Consider the following 21444-nt stretch of genomic DNA (forward strand, 5'->3'; position numbering starts at 1 on the left):
GGGTTGGGAAGAGGGTGGTAAGAGGGTCTGCACAATTCCTTTCTTTAGACACCCCCCATCCCACGCACCCCCACACACCCCCACCCCCTGGGAACTTTGCCTAATCCAGGGCTCCCGCCACATCTTGTTCTCTGGGAAACTTATGCCTTTGGGGCCTTGATAAGGAACTGCTGGGACTTTCTTCATTTTAGCAACTGACTGGCTTGAACTCATAGTTGTGTGTAAAGTGACCATGCAGCCAGGAATGGTTTCTGGGGCGGGTTTAAGAGCTGGTCCCTGTAGGATACCACAGTCCTTACGGGGCTGGAATTCCAGAGGCAGATTCAAGAGGAGTTATCTGCAAAAAGTCGACATCCTAAGATTTGTAAGAAGCTGATGAAATAGTCATCCAGTTGCCTGCTGCAGATAGTTCTCACCCATAATGGGATGGAGACTCCTTGACCTTGTCCTCAGTGGCTCCAGATCCTGACCTCTGAGGGGCAAGGTGGTCTCATAGTGTCGTTTGGAGGCATGGGAGGAAGCCGCTGTAGGGTCAGCATCCTTAGCCTTCATTCCCACCGGGACTTTGGGGTTTGATGAGCTCATGACCCTGCTGAAACCTCTGTCAGGACACCCAGTTCTGCTGACTCAAAACCATGAGCTGAATAAGTCAGAGTCCAGTGTCTCCCTGCGGGCTCCTTGCCGGGCTAGGATTAAAGCTTGGCCCCTGAGAAGCCTGGCTCCATTTCCTTATCTCCCTGCACTGGAGGTAAGCCAGGGACAGAGAACAGTGTTTTTGCATTACTTCTTGTTGACTTCTGTTGGGCATGAGCAGCTTCTCCTTAAGGCCACAGTCTCAGCAAAAACAAAGCTGGAATTAAATTGTCCCTTTAATCACTTTACACTGAAGGTTCCAGGGATTATCTTGACCTCCCTGAAGGGATGCTGTCTTTTCCTTCAGAGAGCTGACTGCCTTACTGTTCTCTGGGTCTAAGTGCCCTATTCTCCCTGTTCTTTAAGGACTGTAAGGACTTTTTAACAGTCAGAGAAAAGGAGAGAACATTCCAGGTGGGAGTAGTGCTATGATGTGAGCACAAGCAGGAGGTTAAGGAAGCCTTGGGCCTGTGGGGAAGGGGGATGGTGCTATTTGGAGAGATGGGTAGAGGAGGGGGGAGATGAATGGAAAGGTAGATGGGGTTGTGTGTGCTGGGCTCAGGAGTTTATGGTGTGTGTTTTGGTGGAAAGAGGGGAACCAGGAAAGGTTCTAGCCGAATGTGGCTCAATGATTGCAGATAAGAGGACTTCTTGGTCATTTGGTCCAGAGTCTCCCTGTGTCTGGGACCGCTGCCCCACCTTCAGCCCCTCAGACAGTTGAGTTCTTTCCGTCCACCCACAATCTCTGGTGTTTTCATTCAAGCTCACTCCTCATTCTGTTCACTTGCTTCTCTTGTTTTATCAAGGACTTGCCTTGCACTGGGCACGGCTCTAGATGCTAGAGGTAGAGCCCTGACTAGGCCAGCATAGCCTCACTTAGTTAAACCTTTCATTTCCAGGAAGACAACTCCCTTTCTTTACTTTGCTAGATTAAACAGTGGTTTTTTCGAGAGAGCCATCTCTTCTCATCCTTTCCAATTTGGTGGGTGTAGAGGTGGGCTTGGCTTGGTTTTGTACAGCCTCAGTTTTTTAAATTAAAAAAAAATTTTTTTAACCTATTTTAAACTGCATTGATAAAAACTGCAGTGATGTTTTAAGGAGTTCTGTTTCATTAGAAATGGGTGGGTTAGTGTTTTCAGAGCATAGGTGACTTGGAAAATCCCATTTCCTCTCTGGGTCTCAGTTTCTCCAGTCTGTAAAAGAAGAGGGATGGACTAGCTGGCTCAGAGGTGCCCAGCTGCCTCAGTTTTGTACCTCCTTGTCTGGCTGGGGTGTCTTGGGAGCCTGAGATGGCCCTGGTGGTGCCAGACCTTTGTGCTGCCTGGTGGAATTGTTTCCCAAGTCCTCACAAACAGCAGGGGCCGTCTGGCTGGCACGTGGCTTTGGTGTTGGACTTTGGGGTGGCTGATGGGTCTAATCCTTCTCCTTGCTTCTGACAGGAGTGGAGAACCTCCTAGGGGATGAGGGGGTGGGCTAGTGGGTGTGGGCTGGGATGCCCTCTTCCACCCGCTCCTCTGCTGGTCCTCCCTGACAGCAGCTCCAAGGCAGAGAGTCTCCTAGCTTACCAGATCCTGTCCTTGGGTGCTCATTGAGAGTAGCACTTAAAGTAAGCTGTGATTAGTCACATATTGAAAAGAACTGTCCATTATTCCTCAACCTACTACCTTCCCCCTTGCTGTTTTTGAAGGTGGGTGCAGTTGGAACAGGACTCCACTTTTCCCAGCTGTAAAAGTACACTCAGAAATGGCGGGGGATGCGGGGGTGTGGAGGGGGGTGGGGGGGTAGAGGGGTGACTATCACTGTTAATAGTCGTGAATGTTGCTTCCAAATGCAGGTAAAGATGTGGTGGGGGGGGCACAGGTATAGCAGATGGATGTGCTAGGCACAGGTGGTGTTTTCTTTAGAGTTTAGATGCTGCTTTAAAATAAACTCTTCAGAGACCTGCGTTCTGTTCCCAGCAAGCCACTCAGTGCTGGGTCTGCAAAAAGAGGCTGATTTCTTTCACTTTGGGCCTAGTTTGAGATGTTATCCAGCTCTGAACAGCTAGAAGCCAATTAGAATTATAAAGAGTCTTTGTTCTCAAGCTAATGAGAGTTGCTTGGAAGGTGACGTGCTGAGACACGCGTCTCCTGAATCCACCCAGGATCTGGGAAAACCTGTTCTGTGGGGCTTTTCTTTCCGACCTGGCCTCTGCCTGGTGCTCCTGAATTACCCTGTGTGAAGCTCATCGAGCTTTTACCCCACTGCTGCCTGGTGAATCTTCTCCAGTTGACTTAGATCCTGGGTGCCTATACCCTTTCAGGGCTGGCCCCAACCTTCTCTGCTTGGGTAGTTAGGAAACTCTAGGAAGCTCACCCTTGGTGTTCAGACCTAATCTTTTGGTATCTGAATGGATAGCCGCAGCTCCAGTTTCTTCCACACCTTCCTTGTCTTTCCACGATGGTCCAGGCCAGACTCTGAGCTGAGCCTCAGTTTCCCAGCAGTGAAACACAACTGCCTTCAGAGGGCACAGGGTCTAGTTGGGATTGGTCTCTGGGGCCTCTTCCTGGAACTTTTTATAGGGTTTCATGTCTGCCCCAATCCCACCCCACTCCTGACCACTGTGAACCTTGGGGTTGGGGCCTTTTCATGTGCTGCGCTGTCCTAGGGCCTGGTGGACCCTCTCTCCCACCTCCCACCTGGCCCCTTCCCCATGGCGGTGGCCTCCTCTACCTTGCTTACTCCTGCCTTGTCACTAGGGCATGGGTAATCAATAAGTGTTTTTTAAATGAGGAGGAGGCAGGTCTTCTGGGGAGTGGCCTTCCCATCCAGCCTTCCACCCACATATTACACGAAATGACATGAGCCATTCCTTGCATGAAGAAACTGTCTTGTGCTCATTGCTCGTCCACTAACCCCTTGACCGTTATGGTGATGCTGGGCCTTGGGGTGGGAAGGACACAGTAAGCCTTCTTTGCTTCTCCACTCCAACATGCTCAGAAATATGCCATCCCCAGAGCCTGGGAGCCTGCTCCCTGATCCTACCTGAGTCGTCTTACTCCCCTACCCCCACCCCCACCCGGGGCAGGACTTTCTCTCTGAGCTGGGTACACACCTAATTGTATAGTTGGTACACACACACAGTTGTGGATTAGATAGGTGGGCTCCAGGATGTTGTGTGCTTGTCAGTCCCTCAGACCCAGCAGGGCCATTGGAGTCTGGCTGAGGTGAGGTCACCATTGGGCGTGCCTACCAGGCCTGAGGCTGTAGGCAGGGTCTGCTATGGGCTTCTTGGTATTTCCCAGCCCATATGTGGACCTGATGCAGGAGTCTGATCATGTCTTCTGTATGAAGGCTGGTCCCCTACCCCTTTGCCCATTTGAGGGAGCCAGTTTCCCACCACAGCTCATCCATCATGGCAGTGTCAGGGCTGGGGGAGCCAAGACCCAAGAAAGGAGGTGTTTGGTTTTCCCACGCTCCTTGTCGACAGGCCCTGAATTGGTTCAAACCATGCTCTGTTCTCGGCATTATTCTCACCCTGTAGTGGGTTGGCAGAGAGCCTACATCTGTGTGTTGGTTTCTAACCCTCGGGTCTAGGACAGATTTATTCCTTATCAGAGAATGTGCCTACACCGTGGAAGTCACCTGCATTCAGCCAGCGAGGCCTGAGGCTGCCATGTTTCATTTAGGCTGGCAGAGGGCTCTGGTGCCAAGAGCCTAGGTTGGTGCCAGGGGGTGAGTCTGGTCCATCCTTCACATACTGTGGCCTCAGAAGCTACCTGCCCCAGCCTTTATTTTTTTCTAATATCTTTATTGATAAAATACAAACACAAACATTCTTCACATACAAACATTCCATACATGGTGTACAATCAGTGGCTCACAATATCATCACATAGTTGAATATTCATCACCACAATCATTTTTTAGAACATTTGCATCACTCCAGAAAAAGAAATAAAAAGAAAAAACTCATACATACCATATCCCTTACCCCTCTCTCTCATTGACTACTAGTATTTCCATCTATCCAATATATTTTAATCTTTGTTCTCCCTATTTATTTGTTTATTTTTGTATCCATATTTTTTACTCGTCTATTTATACCCTAGATAAAGGGGCCATCAGACACAATCACACAGTCACATTATAAATGTTGTATCTTCATGCAGTCATCTTTAAGAAACAAGGCTGCTGGAACTGCCCCCAGCCTTCTTGTCTCCTACCTGTAGAATGAACCCTGGGACCACATACCCACAGTCTGTATTCCTCCAGGAGCCCTGCTGTTGCCCCTGGCCAATCCTGGCTGTGCTTCTGACTCCCCAGCCATGTTGGCTGATTCTCACTCACCCTGCAATCTCTTCTGTGTTGGCCAGGCCTGAAGAACTTGCTGGAAGGGACACAAGGAACCTAAAAGGCCCTCTTTTCCTCTAGAAACATAGGTTCTAGAGACTTATCAACCCCTGACTGTTTGTAAATGTCCAGGGCCATTCTTGGGGTGCCCTCCCTAACCCCACTCCCCATCCTTGCTCCAGAAGGAAATGGAGAATTTTTCTACGTGAGGGACTTAGGGGCCCCAACCTTGTTGGAAGCCAAGGCTAGGAGACTTGTTTTGTAGGTGTTTTTATCTCTCAGAGCCACTGGTTTTTTACTTAAGTAGTATGTTACTGATAAAAACAAAAGGCAAAGTTTTCTGAAGTTACTTTTATTTACACATTGCATGAAATGAAGGGGGGAAGAAAGCAATTAAGACCATACAGTTGTAGTTTTAGAATTTGTGTTTGGGGTGCCTTTGGGAAAGGGCAGCTGGAGATGGGGAGCTGGCCAGTCCCTTACCCCCAGGCCACCTCTTGGTACTGCCACCTCCTTGCCCCACCCCTTCTTCCTTCACTGTAACCTTCACAATCTCATCCCTGGTCTGGATTTGTAAAGCTAGTTCTTGAACTGGCTAGTTCTGGATTTCTCAGGGAGCTGTGAAGAACCTCCCCTCACCACTTTCTAGATCCCATAGCCCTCAAAGCCAAACTGCACCTTCCTCTTTGCAGCAGCCACGATGTCTTTTCATTTCTTTCCCAGGGGCATTGCAGGGATCTCTGAGTCCCTCCTCTTCTGTGACCTCTTTTCTGGGCTAACCACGTCGCTCAAGCAATGGCCTTGAGTTTGCTCTTCAGTCAGTCTTTTAATTCCTAATGCTTTTTGCTAAAAATGTGTAAATCAGCCCCTATTCTTCTTTCTGCAAAGGCAGTATTGCAAGGGAACAACCCAGAGAGTTCCCTGCGGGCTGGTCCTTAGGTGAGGTATCCTCAGGGTCCCTGACCATTTACTCAGGTGCTGAAGTAGATCTGTGCTGAGGAGTTATGGGTTCTCTCTCCCTGTTGTTTGGTGTGTCTAATGCTGACCCCTGCCTCCTACCTGCCACGTTTGCCCAAGAGCCTGTGGTCAGGCCAGAGACCTGCTGCTGCCTCCACTAGCAACCTTGGAAAGTTCTTCCAGCCTCTCCAGAAAGTGGGAGGCAGTGGAACTTAGTGGTTAAGCAGAGGGGCTTGGAGTCTGGCTTTCTGGGTCCAAATTCTAGTACTTAGCAATTCTGTGACTTTGGGCAAGCTTGTTAACTTTTGGGAGCCTGGGTTCCCTCATCTGTAAAATGGCATTAGCAGTACTTCTTCCGCATGGACTGGCTTTGGAGGTTGAATGGGACCAGGCATGTCAAGGGCTTGGCACAGCGCCAGTCACCTGGTAAGGTTCAAAATAGAGGTACTTATTAATATCCTAAGGGAGCACTGCTTAGCCTCTGGAAGCCAAGATCTCTAAATAACCACCTGTTGCCTTCTCTCTGCTCAGGGTATTAAAAAACCCTTCACTGAGGTCATCCGTGCCAACATTGGGGACGCCCAGGCCATGGGCCAGCAGCCAATCACCTTCCTCCGACAGGTAAGCCAGGCCCTGAGAGCAGAGGCTGCTGTGAGAGTGTGGAGTTGAGGCTGGGCAGGGCCAGCATGGGGTTATACGGCCACTCAGCTTTTTATGCCTCTCCTCCTTGTCTGTGGAGTCCCCTTGGGACACAGCAGGCACTGGAACCCCTCAGGGAAGTGCTGTTGAAGTCTCAGCTCCCAAATTCTGTCCCCTAAACCAGTTTTGGGGTTGGTCTGGTGTTCAGAATTTCCAGGATGCTCCTGTTCAGTTTGTAGTTCTGGACGCTGAGTTAGGCTCAGGGTTGGCAGCAGCCCAGGAGAAATGCAGAGGCCAGGAGGCGGGGAATGGTGTGCAGCGGTCAAGACATGGCTTCACAAGCCAGATCCCTGACCATGTGCACTGGCTCTACCACTCACCAGCTGGGGAACTTGGTGAGACGATGAGGGTGGGGAGCGGGGCCTTTGTCAGCTGCTGCTCTTTGACTTCTGCATTCTGGCTCCTGAGGGCTCTAGGAGGAGATGGGCTTCATGGTTTTATTTGCATATGAACCATAAGAATGTCACAGAGACCAGAAGTGTGGCGTTGGTAGGCTGGGGGCTTGGGGAACGCTATAGGACAGGCTGAACTGAGGCTGGAGACCCAGCCTTTTTTCATGGAGAAGAACTGGGATCTGTTTGGTGGCATAGTATTGTTTTTGTTTGTGGTTAAAGTTCAAAGGGCTGAGGCAGGCAAGGAAGTTGAGCACTGAGCTCCCCAGTTCCCTTTCCCCTCCTCTGCCACCTGGGCCTTCCCCCACGCTAAGGGGGTGAGGGTGGGGTGGCAGCTCCTGGGTGAGGGCACACAAGGTCATGGAGGAGAGGACTGAAGCTGCTGGAGTCTGAGGACCATCCTTAGTGCCCCCTGCCCTATTTCTTGGGCCACTGTTGCCTGCTCTTGGAGCTACCACCCGTGGAATCCAGAGTCCCCAGGCTGGGCCCACAGTGGGGAAGTGGATCAGAGCAAGGAGACCAAACAGAACAGTCTGCCAGGGAAGTGGGGTGGAGAAGGTCAGAGATCAGAGGTGCCATATTCTGGAAGCTGTGGCTTTGAAAGGATATGTGTTGAATGGCCTCTTCCCTCAGAGGTTAGGCCCACCCACACCTGAGCACAGGGCATAAATAGGCTCCTCCACCTGGGCCTCTTCTGGCTGGCCAACACGTTCCCAAATGCAGCCCACCATTGGTCGAGGTAGGCATAGTCTCTCACCTAGTGCTGCCTTCTCCACTATTCATGCGTCAGCTCTGACCTTCACGAGTAACCCTGGGAGAAGGGAAAGGCTAGTTCCAGCCACTGGACCCATGACAGAAAGCTGGGCTCTGAGAGGCAGGGTAGGTCAGAGCCACGCATCCTAACCCCACGGTGCTCCTGGCATAACTCCCCCACCCACACTGCTGCCAATGCAGACTTACCCAGTGAGCAGAGAATTAGAGAGCACTCTCACACCCATTTCTTGCTTAATCCTCTTAATTTGTGAGGTTAGAGTAGTTTTTTCTGTTACAGAGGTGAGAGAGCTGTCTCGGTTTTCAGTCCTGGTAAGGAGTCCTGGGGAAGGGACCCAGAGTGGGGGTTAGCCCAGGCTGTAAGGAGGGGTCTGTGCAGTCCTGCTCCTGCCAGCTGGGATCTACCTTGCCGTATTCTGGAGACCCTGGTTCTTGTGGTCCTGGGTATATGAATCCATTGTCCTTTAGAGGCGTGGTAGCCTCACTCTATTCTGCAGCTCCATCCACCCTTGTCCCTGGTGCCAGCCTGGCTCTTATATCTCCCCTTTGGCTGCAGGGAGCCCAGGTTCAGGTCCAGCTCCCTATCTATTCCCCAACCTCCCACTGCCCCCAATCCCCCTGGAGAGACTTGCTGGCAGCACCGACCTTCAAATTGCCCTCTTCCCACACCTCCTGCCCAATGTCTTGGTGCCCCTCCTGGGGTTCTGGGGTGGGAGTGCTGGAAGCCCCGCCTGTGCCTCTGTTCCCCCAGGTGATGGCACTCTGCACCTACCCAAACCTGTTGGACAGCCCCAGCTTTCCAGAAGATGCTAAGAAACGAGCCCGGCGGATCCTGCAGGCTTGTGGCGGGAACAGCCTGGGTGAGGCCCCAACTTGCCAGGCCCCAGTGGGCATGAGGTGAACGTGTGATCCATGTGAGTGAGTGCATGAACATGTATGGGCTGGCCGACATAGAGGGCAAGTGCTGATGATGTCAGGGCAGCCTTTTGGCAGATTGGAGCACTTCATGCACAGGAGTGTGCACATTACTAGATTTTGGTTTGACACCTGGGGGCCAGCTTCAACAACTGGGCTTTGCATCAGAGCATAAGGTTTAATATTAGTGACCAGCCTTAGCAGCAGGACGCTGAATGAAAGCATAGTGCACAGCTCCACCATTCTGGCCTCTCTGGGACCTCCAGCTCTGAACACAGGTCCCTGCACTGTCTAAGTGGCCTTGGCTGATGGTTGGAGAAGCAAAGTGCCCTTTTCCTCGGCTCCTTTTTATGGCGTTCTTTGCCCCAGCCTTTGCTCTGCTTTTTCCTGGGAGCTCGGCTCAGTTGTCTGCCTGCCACAGAGAATGCTGAGCTGGGGAGGGCTCCACAGAGGGAGTGCCAGGAATGTGGTCATGTAGATGTGCAACTGAGACTCTCCCCCTTCCCTGAGATGGATTTCCAGCCTCTGGGCTCCTGGCTCTTTGCTCTCATCTCATTTTCTTTTGTCTGTTTATTTCCACCCCCTTCCTTTGCCCAGTGTCTACCCTTCCCTTGTCCTGAGGAAACGAGTTATTCTTAGAGCTTTTTTAGGACATGTGCTCTAATAATGTTCCAGAATGTGGCACTGGGAGTGGAACAGGTTGTTGTGGCTTGCTACCCTTGCTTCTCTCTCATCCTCCTGCCTCTCCCTGTACTTTTGTCTGCTCTGTCCCTTTATTGATAGCCCTGTGTTGACCCTCCTGGTGGCAGTCACCCGCTAGCCCTCTGTCCGAGTCTGTGCACTGTCCTTTGTGGTGTCCCTCTCCAGAAGGGCCAGCCATCCTTTGCATTCCGGCTAGCCAGCCTGCATGGATATGTGGCCAGTGGCCTTGGGCTTCAAGGTCTAAGCCTAAGGCTGACAAAGCACAACCCAACCGCCTGAGGTCCCTGTCCCACCCACACAGCCCAGAGGACAAAGGTGTTTCTCAGAAACCCGACGCCCTGGGCCTTGAGACTCCTGGAAGCCCCGGTCAAGAAGCCAGAGTCCAGAGGCAGGATGAGTGGGAGGGAGCATTCGCTTTCTGTGTGTCAGATGTGAAAGTAGGGAGGTGAAGGGGCAGTGGATCTTTGATGAGATAGCAGTCTGTCTCATTAGTCAGCTTTCGCAACTCTGTGTCAGCGAGGACTCAGGGAGTGGGCAGGTTGGGAGGCCCCTCCCCAGGTGGCAGCCAGAATGTGATGGACCTTTAGGGTTTTCACAGCCTGCACTGAGCTCACCTACACAGGTAAGCTAGGTTGGTTCTGAGCCTCATCCTTGAAGTAGGAAGTGCTTTGTACCCACCTCGGAGCTGGCTGGGAAAATTAACATGGTGCTAAAGCTTCTTTCTAAAGTTTCTTTTGTGTTCGGAGAAGCCCTGTCCACAGCAGGCAAGGGCGAGTGGGGACACTGAAGTGCTGCTTTTTATTGGCCAAGCCCCTCAGCCTGGCCACTTGCTTATATTGATAGGAGGAACTGGAAGAGGTCTGTTGTGTCCTCCAGGGCTGGACACAGGCAGGGATTGTTGAGTGTGTACATAAAGCCCCCAAGCTCACCCAGGGTATGTTTTTTCCCTGCCCATTAAAACTGATTCTTCCTGGGGTTTCGTTTATTTTCTGTTTGACAAGTAATTCAGTTCTCAGGTTGGGTTTTGTGCCTTAAAGAGGTTGGAAGTGAAACATAGCCCATGTCTGGGGGAGGCGAGAGGTGTGTGCTCACCCGCCCCATGCTGGGCCCAATGTACATCCCTGACACTGTTCTAGGTACCAAGGGCTGGATGTAAACAGGGCAGATGGAGTTTCTGCTCTCATAAAGCCCAGAGTTGGATTTAGGGGAACAAACATTAAAAGAAATCATACAAATCCCTAAGCCCCAGTTTTGATGAGGGTTTGGGGAAAGAGCAGGGAGCTGAGGGTTGTAATGAGGGATTCTAAAATAGAGGGAAAGTTTAAGGAGAAAGTGAAATGCAAATTCAGACCTGAAGGATGGGTAAAAGGGAACCTGCAAGTGTGGTGAGAACAGCATGTGCAGTGCCCTTGAGGTTTAGGAACTGAGTGTGATGGGGTGAAGGGGCCAGGGTGTGGCGGCATGTGGTGAGGCTAGGGAAGTGGGCAGTACCATTGGTGTCAGTTGGTAGGCCATAGGAGGCAGATTGGCAGCCAGTGTCTGGGCTGTACAGTGTGCTCAGGTTCTAAGTAGGGATGTGGCCGAGCAGGGCCCAGCAGTGCGCCAGATGCTCTAGAAGTAGGTAACAGTCCCTGGCAGGACTTCATTTGCATAAAATAACTGGAGAAATTATGTACCAGGAGAGCATCTGTGCAAAGGGCAGGGTTTCTAGGGGAGGCCCCCGTGTGGACAAATTAGAGCAGAGCTTTGAAGAATCAGTGCGGTTTCAGCATAAAAGATCTAAGGGCAAAAATAAACCTCAGAACTTTCTTGGAAGGGTGGGAGGTCTGTGGTCTGCAGGAGCAGGAAGCTTGCCAATGGGTGTAGGCCTGAGAATTCAAGGGGGCGGGTAGGATTGAGGCAGGAATGAGCAGAGACCTGGCTGGGGTGGGATGGCTAGATCCCCTGGAGCAGAAGAGGGGGGCATTGATAGAGGGTAGAAAGTTTCTGAGCAAGAGAGCTCAAAAGTATAAAATAAATTGCCTAGTGAAGGGAGAATCCTCTTTTTTTTTTTTTTCACGTGTGTATGCCTTTTAATATTGAGATTTCATTTTCAAAGCATTCAGACAATTCATTTACTTAGAAAAATAACAGGTTAGATTTTGTGGAGTGATAATGGTCCTTATTACTACTTCTCTGTTTTGTCCAATAGTAACAGGGCACAAGCCAGTACAAATAGCAAATCCATGCGCTAGAATCCCCAAATTCCTCATTTTAGTTCTTTCAACCTCCACCTGCTTTCATTTTATAGGCCTCTTTTCAAATTCACCGTCTCCCTTTTTTTCTGTTTGCACTTTATCAGGGGGGTGACCAAGCACTGAAGAGGCTAAATGCAACAGGAAAAATGGGAAGGAGAAGTGCAGGGCCTGGAGAACCCATTAGTCATCTGCTGTTTAATTGAGTGATATCTAAACTTGATCAATTACTTATAGGTAGTATATTTCTTAGACATTAATTTAATCTCCTAGATGCCATTTTCCAACAGATGTTAGTAGATGCAATAAATTATACCAAAGAGAATTCTTTACAAAGTATACATCATATGTATCAATGCTAGACTTCATAATTATAGCAGGGTAGATAACCTTATATCAGTAAAAAATTAAGGATCCTCTTAATACTAGCATTTGTACCTCCCTCCCTTTTTCAGTTTTCAAAATATTTCAAATGGATTAGAACACCCAAAATAATGTAAAAAAGCACCCTTGAATGCACCACACAGATTTAACATGTGTTAGTGTTTACCATTTGACCCTTAAGAGTATTGGCCCAGCTCCCCTCAATTTACAGCTGGCCAGCTAGGTAGGGGTGAGTCCAGTGCTGCAGAGAGAGGCGGAGGCAGAGCCAGGACTAAGGTCCTTTTGGTACAGTGCATTTAACTTTGCCTCTGGGTACCAGACCTCGGGATGATACTTGTTAAGGCTCCAAAGAAGAATCTGGTATTTGCTGGAGCCCCACCTTGCCTCCTGGTGGTGGCTTTGCAGAAGTCTTGGGAGGAGCAGGCTGGTTTTAAAAAATACATGGTATAAAATTCAAAAAGCAACAAAGGGTGTACAGTGAAATATCTTTCTCCCACTTGTATGAGTCCCTGCCTGGTGGTTCACTTCCCCAGTGAATTCGCCTCATTACTCCTGGTCTCCTTCCAGAAAAATTTTATTCACATGCAAGTACTGATTTCCAAATTCCTTTTAAAAACATAAATGATAACCTGACATTTTAAAAGACTTTGTATCATGGTATAACAAACAACAATAAGATGCACAGATATTAATGTGCACCTTGAATAGTTTTTACATATATACACAATTGTGTAACTACCACCAGACCAAGATATCAAACATTTTCAGCACCCTAGAAAGCTCCTTTGTTTTCCCATCCAGCCTGCCAGTCAACACCCCTCACCCGCGGAAGTAACAGCTCTTCTGATTTCCAGCACCACAGATTAGTTTTGTCTCCTTTTTTTTTTTTCAACATTTTTCATTGTGAAAAATAAATACAAAAAAAAAAGATAAATTTCAAAGCACAATTTTAAAAGTATTTTTATTATAAACAATGAACAAACACACAAACATTCTTAGCATACAGACATTCTTGACATGGTTAGAATCGGTGACTCACAATATCATCACATAGTTCTGTATTCATCACCATGATCATTTTTTTGAACATTTGTATCTCTCCAATAAAAGAAAGAAAGAACTCATGCATGCCATACCCCTTAACAGTCACTTTCATTGACCACTAGTATTTCAGTCTACTCAATTTATTTTAACCTCAAAGTACATTTTAACAAGTAGTTTTAAAACAAACTTTAAGTATGGTATGGGTTACAGTTCCACCAATTCAGATGTTTCCTTCTAGCTGCTCTAAGACACTGGAGACTAAAAAGAAATATTAATATAATGATTCAGTAGTCATATTCATTTGTTAAATCCTACCTTCTCTGATTCAACTTCTCCTTTGATCCTTCTCCCACTCTTTAGGGATATTTGTGCAATGGCCATTCTAACTTCTTCATGTCGAAAAGGGGTATCGACATTATGGGGTAGGGGGATACAACTGGTTGATGCTCTTGGAGAGACTGGTAACTGGGTTTCAGGGCTTATCTAGCCTAAATTTTGCCTGCTTTTGAACTTCATGTATATGGTGGCCTGACTTTTAACACTAGATGGCAGCCTGAGGATGTGATGACATATAAGGCATACCCAGGAGTCCGAGGGATCTGTGGTTAGTATTGGTCAGGGCTCTGGGGGCTAATCATGCTTGCAGTCAGTACCATTTTGGAATACCACCTGTGAGACCCATTTTCTCAAGCTCGGTAGAACCATGTACAGGCAGCGGTGATAAAAGCAGAGGAGTCAAAAAAAAGCAGAGTCCCACTTCTAATAATTTCTATTATATCGTAGAACATGTATAAATCCCCAGGAGAATGGGTAAAATGGGAAGTAACCCCATTTGATTAGAAACTAGATCTACAGCAGTGCTTGGCATATAGTAGGTACTCGGAGAATATTGGGTGGATAAATGGATGAGTGGATGGATGGGCAGATAGATAGGTGGGTGGGATAGTGGGTAGATGGACGGATGGGTGGATTGATGGATGAACAGATGGCTGGCTTGATGAATAGATAGATAAGCATAGGAATGAGTGGATAGATTGATAGATGAGAGAACGGATGGATGAGAAGATGGGTGAATGGGTGGGATGAAGCCAGATAGGTGGTTAAGCAGCTTGTCACAATTCCAAAACCCAGAACAGTGGGCTCAAGGCTCTTCCCTTCCCCCACCCCAGTCAATAGTATGGACGCCTCTCTGACTGCAGAACCAGACATCCTTCCTCTAGTCCCTGTCTTGCTTGCTGCCTTACAGGGTCTTACAGTGCTAGCCAGGGTGTCAACTGCATCCGTGAAGATGTGGCTGCCTACATCACCAGGAGAGATGGCGGCGTGCCTGCAGACCCAGACAACATCTACCTGACCACTGGAGCTAGCGACGGCATTTCTGTACGTGGGAGAGTAGCTTGTTATCCAGCGCATGGTAGGGCCAAGAGTTTGAACTGGCTAGCAGGAAGGCAGACTGGGAGGAGTTGGCTGCCCTCTAGTCCACCTACCCTGCTGGCCTGTTGTCCTTGCCTCATTTAGTTTCTGTGAACGTGGAGCACACTGCAGTCTTGATTTCCTTCCTCAGTGCACTCAGCAGGTCCAGCTGGAGAGGCGTCATGGTGCACTCAAGTGTGCCTGTCTGTGTGGAGGCATCAGTGTTCGTCTTCTGCTAGGTGCTGTGCCAGGTGCTGCGAGATCATGGGGAACTAAACCCATTTGGCTCCTGCTCCTACATGAGTGCTGGGGCAGGCTAGCATTAATAGCACATGAGTACCTGTCCTATCACAAACTTTCAGTTTCTCTTTGGTAGGGCTACAGGAGGGAGCTGTGGGGACTCTGACCTGGGCCAGAAGTGGGGTGGGGGTGGGGGGCAGGGGAGCGGGTCCAGGAAGTCTTCTCCAGGAAGGCTGAGTGGAAATTTGAAGGATACCTAGGAGTGAACCGGGGAAGGCTGGGGAGGGAGCATGTTCTGGGCAGAAGGTCAACCTGTGCAGAGGCCTTGAATTGGAGGGAGGCCACACGTTGGGGAGTAGAGAGGGAAGTTGCGGTTGTACAGTGAGGAACCATTGTGGGGCTGGAGAGTTAGATGGGGACCGAGTCCTGTAGTGCTTTGGAGGCCACACTAAAAGGGCATCATTGAAGAGTTTGAAGCAAGAGGATAACGTAATTAGGTTCATGTTCTTAAATTTTAAATTTGGCTGGGAGGAGACATTGCAGATGTAAGGGACCATTTAGGAAGTGAGAGCAGAGGTGGGTATCTGTGTATATAGGAATTTGCAGGATGCGTCTGAAATCCTGGGTTGAGGGCCCTGTGGCCCCTCCATCCCCCATTGGCAGGCTGTTCCCATAGCCCAGCGTGGGGCTGGGTGTCACCCTCTCCTTCTCCCTACTCAGGCTGGTGTACCGTCTGACCTTCCTTCTTCAATGGGGTTATCTTTGTCTACTGGCCTCCAGGATCTGTAATCGCTCTTGCTTTTGAGGTGTATTCAGTGCTTTGTTCCTCTTCTAAAGCATTCAGAGGCCCAGAGAGGCTGTGATCTGCCTGCTTTTCAGTCGTCCTCCATGGCACTTGGGATCCTGGCAGTGGGGCTTCGACCCTCGCCCAGGCCTCTTCCATGGTGTCCTGCTGTCAAGGGCCCTCCGATTCCCAGAGAAGCCCAGGTGTGGGCAGAGGCTCCTGAGGAGGGCATTGTCCACAAGCATCTGTGAAAATATCTAGTCATTGCCCTTTTCAATCTGGTGGCATTCTCACAGTGAGGAGCTAAACCTGTGAATGGACCTAATCCCATGTGTGAGGTAGGGACTCTCCCTACAGAGGGCTTTGGTTTATTAATCTCTGATTATTGCCACCTCCACCACTGCCCCACAGGATTCCCACAGCCTGGCTTCTCTGGAATCAGCCCACTGGACCTGATGACGTGTCGAAGTGCCACCTGGTGGCAGTAGATGACATTTGGTTTTTACCCCATTTCAACAATCCCACGTTTGGGAGACTTTCCAACCTGGGAACTGATTTTTTTTTTAAAAAAAACTCTTTTTAAATTAATATTTAAAAATTTTTTTTAAACTATAACAACAAACAAACACAAACATTCTTAACTTATGAACATTCCATTCTATGTATATAATTCACGATATTATCACAGAGTTGCATCTTCATCATCATGATCATTTCTTGGAACATTTGTATCAATTCAGAAAAAGAAATAAAAGGATAACAAAAAAATTAATACATACCATACCCCTTACCCTTCCCTTTCATTGATCACTAGCATTTCAATTTAAATTTATTTTAACATGTGTTCCCCCTATTATTTATTTTTATTCCATATAAATAAATTTACTCGTCTGTTGATAAGGTAGATAAAAGGAGCATCAGACACAAGGTTTTCACAATCACACAGTCACATTGTGAAAGCTATATCATTATACAATCATCTTCAAGAAACATGACTACTGGAACACAGCTCTACATTTTCAGGCAGTTCCCTCCAGCCTCTCCACTAAATCTTGACTAACAAGGTGATATGTATTTAATGCGTAAGAATAACCTCCAGGATAACCTCTCAGCCATTGACACTTAATTTTGTCACATTTCACTCTTCCCCCTTTTGATTGAGAAGGTTTTCTCAATCCCTTGATGCTGAGTTCCAGCTCATTCTAAGATTTCTGTCCCACGTTACCAGGAAGGTCCACACCCCTGGGAGTTATGTCCCACGTAGCCAGGGGGAGGGCAATGAGTTTGCTTGTTGTGTTGGCTGGAGAGAGAGACCACATCTGAGTAACAAAAGAGGTTCTCTTGAGGGTGACTCTTAGGCCTAATTTTAAGTAGGTTTGGCCTATCCTTTGTGGAGTTAAGTTTCATATGAGCAAACCTGGGCACTGATATTTACAGACAAAACAGATTCTTGGACCCCAACTCAGACAGAATGAATCAAGTTTCAGGTGGTAGTGTCTATGACAAGGCCAGTCAAGGGACCTGCTGTTTTAGATGACCACCAAATACCTCTTAAAAAATCACTAGCAAGTATTGAGTCCTTATCCATGTGCCATGCACAGTGCAAAAACCTGAACACATTTTCTTTTGTCGGTTCCTTGCAACAGATGGCATTTTACAGAGAAGGAAACTGAGTCTCCGGGAAGTTCAGCCTCTGGGACGGGGTTACCCTGGAGGCAGGGAGTGGGGCGGCTGGTGAAAGGCTAGGCTGGGGCTGTCTGGCCTGCCCACTCACCGTCCCCCGAGGGCTGGGGTGTGGTACTGGCCTTCTAAATGGGGCTTCTGCTTGCAGACCATCCTGAAGATCCTGGTTTCCGGGGGCGGAAAGTCACGGACAGGCGTACTGATCCCCATCCCTCAGTATCCCCTCTACTCGGCTGTCATCTCGGAACTCGATGCCATCCAGGTGAACTACTACCTGGATGAGGAGAACTGCTGGGCCCTGGACGTGAATGAGCTGCGGCGGGCTGTGCGGGAAGCCAAAAGCCACTGCAACCCCAAGGTGCTCTGCATCATCAACCCCGGGAACCCCACAGGTCTGCGCTGCCCTTTCCTCGCCAGCTTCTCGCCAGCGTCTTGGGGGTAGGGTGGCTGGTGTTCTGGACACATGGACACTTCCACTTAAGGAATAACACGAAGCCCTTTGTGCTCTCAGTTTCTCGATCTAATTCCATATTTGCTAGCAAAGCCATACAATGCCGCAGACCACGTAGGAGGTGAGCAAATGCAGGCATTTTTTTTTTTGGCAAGGCTGTATTATTATTATTAGGACCATTTTTTTTCCTCTTCTTGAATTTGCAGAGTCATCTTGAGGTGCAAATCGTTTGTAAACCGACACCATTAATCCTCCCCTAAACAATTCATAGGCCTCTTTCTACCTCCAAGCCTACTTACTGTTTTTTCTGAACCAGTTTTCAGAATGCTGGAAGGGGGTGTGTGTTTGTTTTTCTTTGACACAGAATTGCTGGGTACCTTGAGGCCTGAAAAGGAAGTGGCATATTAAAAACATAAAACCCGAGAAAACCTGTTTCCAGAAGTTGAAAAGCACCTCCAATTTTGCATATTTTTCTTTTAAAAGACACGCAGTTCTGCCTGTTTGGATTTTTCTGGGCTGCTGGCTTCAGATGCTTCCCGTGCTGTTCAGATGCAAGAACAAGGGCTCCTCTCTCCTCCTTTGTTGAGATAAATTGGGTTGGGGCCAAAACGCATTGGAGTTGATTGTGGACTCTGCTTCTCGGGAACATCAAATGATGCTTCAATCAGCTGAAAGCACCACTTGAATTCCTGAATGCAGAAAATGGGTGCAGCTGGCATTAACACTGGTTTATTTACCTCAACTCCTTGGGGGAAGGGATAAAAATTCTAACTGTGCAGTTGGAAAATGTCACAGAGCTAGGTTCTCAATCCAGGCTTCACATTTGAATCACAAAAGGAGCTTTTAAAAAAAATCCCCAGTGTCTCTGAGGATGGGACCCAGGCTTCAGTATTCTGTGCAGCTGAGGATGAGAACTGGTGTCCCAGAAAAGTGGTCCTCAAACTTGTAAGAATTCACAGCCCACTGGTCCCCAACAGATAGTCTCATGTAATCGTTCTGGAGTAGTGTTTGAGAGTTTGCATTTCTACCAAGCTCCCAGGTAGTGCTGATGCTACTGGTCCTGGGACCACACCTGGAGAATTAAGTCCTACAGCATCATAAGGGAGAGGCTCTACTCCTCGTTTACATGAGGATATAGGTTACTTCTTGGCCGAGTGTTTGAAAAGATTTTTTTAAGACTGTTTTTCAGAGCATTTTTAGATTTACAAAAAATTGGGCAGAAAGTCCAGGGTTCTCATAGACATCCCCCTCAAGCCCACAGTTTCCCCTATTATTGATATCATGCATTAGTGTGGTGCATTTGTCACAATTGAAGCAATATTAATACATTATTGTAACTGAAGTTTACAGTGTACATTAGGGTTCCGTCTTTCTGTTGTGCTATTTTGTCAGTTTTGAAAGATGCTTGATTGCATTGTAGAGAATAGTTTCACTGCCCTAAAAATGCCCTGTGCTCCACCCATTTATCCCTGCCCTGCCCTGTCCTTGCCCCCCGAATCCTTGACAATGATTTGTTACTGTCTATGTAGTTTTGCCTTTTCTGGAATGTCATATAGTTGTAATTATATGGTGTGTAGTGTTTTCAGAGTGGCTTCTTTCACTTAACAATATGCATTTATAGTTCCTCCGTGCCTTTTTTGAGGCTTGATAGCTCATTTCTTTTTATTGCTGAATGATATTCTATTGTATGACTAACCCAGCTTATTTATCTATATGTAGATTTTTTTACCTGATTTGCTGAAAGAAATAGCTGCACCAGAGGTTTTCTTATTCTAGACAAAGCGGCCATGCGAGTATATGTTAATTGTAGCAATTTTTATAAAGAGAACTTTATGAGTGGGCAGAAGCTGGTTTTGCTCTCTGGGGTCTAAATTGCAAAAATTAGTCAGCTATTGGTAGTAGAGAATGAGAAATAGAAACCTGCCTGTTATGGCCTCATGTCTCATCCAGACCACACACCTTGGCCAAAAGTTGTTAAAATGGATGGATGTGTTAAACTGGCTCTTTTGGTTTCAGGACAGAAACCTACCTCAAAGCTGAAGTGATGTATTGTGTAACCGTAAAGTCCACAGAATAAGTGCCAGTATTCCTAGGAATCTCCGTGGTTCCTCAGCTCTGCTCTCCTCTCCTCTGAGTTGGATTCCTTTCTAGGAAGGATCTGTCCTTGGAGTGGCCTTTAGCAGCTCAGCCATTGCCCACCTGCTGAGCCATCCAACAGCCAGCTTCTCCCATAGCTTTATTACAAGTCCTGGGCCAGCCTCTTATTGGTCCAAATTGGTCACCTACCCTTCCCTGAACTAACCACTGGGATAGGCCAGGCCCAAGTTGCATGCTGTCTACTAGAGTGCAAAGAGAGAGGATTCTCCACGGAATAATCTAAAAGGGATGGATGTTGGGTGGGCACAAGCAACATATACCACTGTCAGTTTGAGAAGCCTCTTTGCCCACACTCTGGTAAGGGGCTCTTAGGGAACCCCTCTCCAGCCTTCAGGGTCAGTAACAAAGCCCCCTCTAATGCGAAGCCTCCTCGTGGCTCCCCAGCTGGCACAGCTGTGCCCTGGCTCCTCTAAAGCCATGTAGGACTTCTCCCTTCTCCTCCCCACAGTTCATATGTTTGTTCATTCATTTGCTCAGCAGGCATGTACTACGTGCTGCTATGTCCCTGGCCCTGGAGAGAAATAAGCTCTGTCTTTGTCCTCTGATTGACGTCATCCCCCAGAGTGGAATCATTTGCATACATCTGGCTCTCATTTCTTTTGTCGGCTGAAAATGTTTGAGGCCCTGGTCCTAGTTCAGTCCTGCTTTGTGTTCCATATTCTTGGTGCTCAGGTCTTTATGTGAATTCCAACAGGGTACAGTTAGTGTGATCGCAGGCTCAGGTGGGCGAGACCAGGGGGCTTTAAAGGCAGGCTCTGCCCCCTGGGTTGCTAGCCCCTGTCTGTGTGTGAACGGTGGAGGGTTCCTAGTGGACACTGGGTACTGTCTTGTCCTCCTGGAATCCCAGAAACCTGAGTTTGCTTCATGTGAAATGTGGCTGACACCCAGAGAGCTAAGTTGCTTCCTTAGCAGGAGGGATGTTGGTACCCTTAGGAAAGGAATTAGTTCATTGCTTATATTGTTTGAGGCTGAATCATACCATGTTCTTTCAAGATAGATCTTTTTTTTTTTCCAGAGATAGTCCTGATATTCTTGTATAGAGGTATTTTTATTTTTTAACAAAAAGGTAACACATTCTACACACTGTTCTGTATCTGTCTGTATGAACATCTTTGCACACACACCCATATATACACATACATGCACACAGATATTGAGCTACAGATATACGTGTGTACACCAAAGCAACATGGCATTTTTAAGAAGTCAACAGACCTGACTGTAGGTTGCTTTTCCAGAGTGTATCGTGAGCACCTCAGGTATTCTCTGAGCCACACTGACAGTTAACATTAGGAAATATTAGGAAAGGATCCCACTTCTACCTCCATCCATTGTTCCTTTCCCCAGCTTTACCTGTGTGGCATTTCCTATAAACTGATGGACTGATGCCCTGCTACGTGCACTCATTTTTCTAAAATGGGCGGTAAATGTTTCTGTTGTTTGTGCTGACTCAGACCTAAAGGGGGAGACGGAGCGTTCGAAAGCTGTGCTGTGCTCCCTGTCGGCTTTAGCCCTGGATAGTTCCCCTGAAGCTGCTGACAGGAGATACCACAGGCTCTTCCATTCAGTGTTTAGTCCACCCGTATTTATTGAGCACCAGCTGTGTGCTGGCTTTGAGGATAGCTAAAGAGCCAGCAGAGACCACATCCCTGC

The 21444-nt window shown here is 48.1% G+C and overlaps 1 protein-coding gene across 6 annotated transcripts in view; it reads left to right on the forward strand.

Annotated features, from left to right (window-relative positions):
• The window catches only part of GPT2 (glutamic--pyruvic transaminase 2), a 36924-nt gene that overhangs the window by 2850 nt on the left and 12630 nt on the right, over nt 1-21444 (forward strand). For all 6 annotated transcript variants that reach the window (XM_077132320.1, XM_077132324.1, XM_077132321.1 and 3 more), the window contains 4 exons: nt 6454-6543; nt 8536-8644; nt 14310-14443; nt 17332-17575. In XM_077132320.1, the coding sequence (XP_076988435.1) occupies nt 6454-6543; nt 8536-8644; nt 14310-14443; nt 17332-17575 (577 nt within the window). The remainder of the gene's footprint in view (nt 1-6453; nt 6544-8535; nt 8645-14309; nt 14444-17331; nt 17576-21444) is intronic.

The sequence above is a fragment of the Tamandua tetradactyla genome, chromosome 16 (assembly GCF_023851605.1).
Source record: "Tamandua tetradactyla isolate mTamTet1 chromosome 16, mTamTet1.pri, whole genome shotgun sequence".
Lineage (NCBI taxonomy): Eukaryota > Metazoa > Chordata > Mammalia > Pilosa > Myrmecophagidae > Tamandua > Tamandua tetradactyla.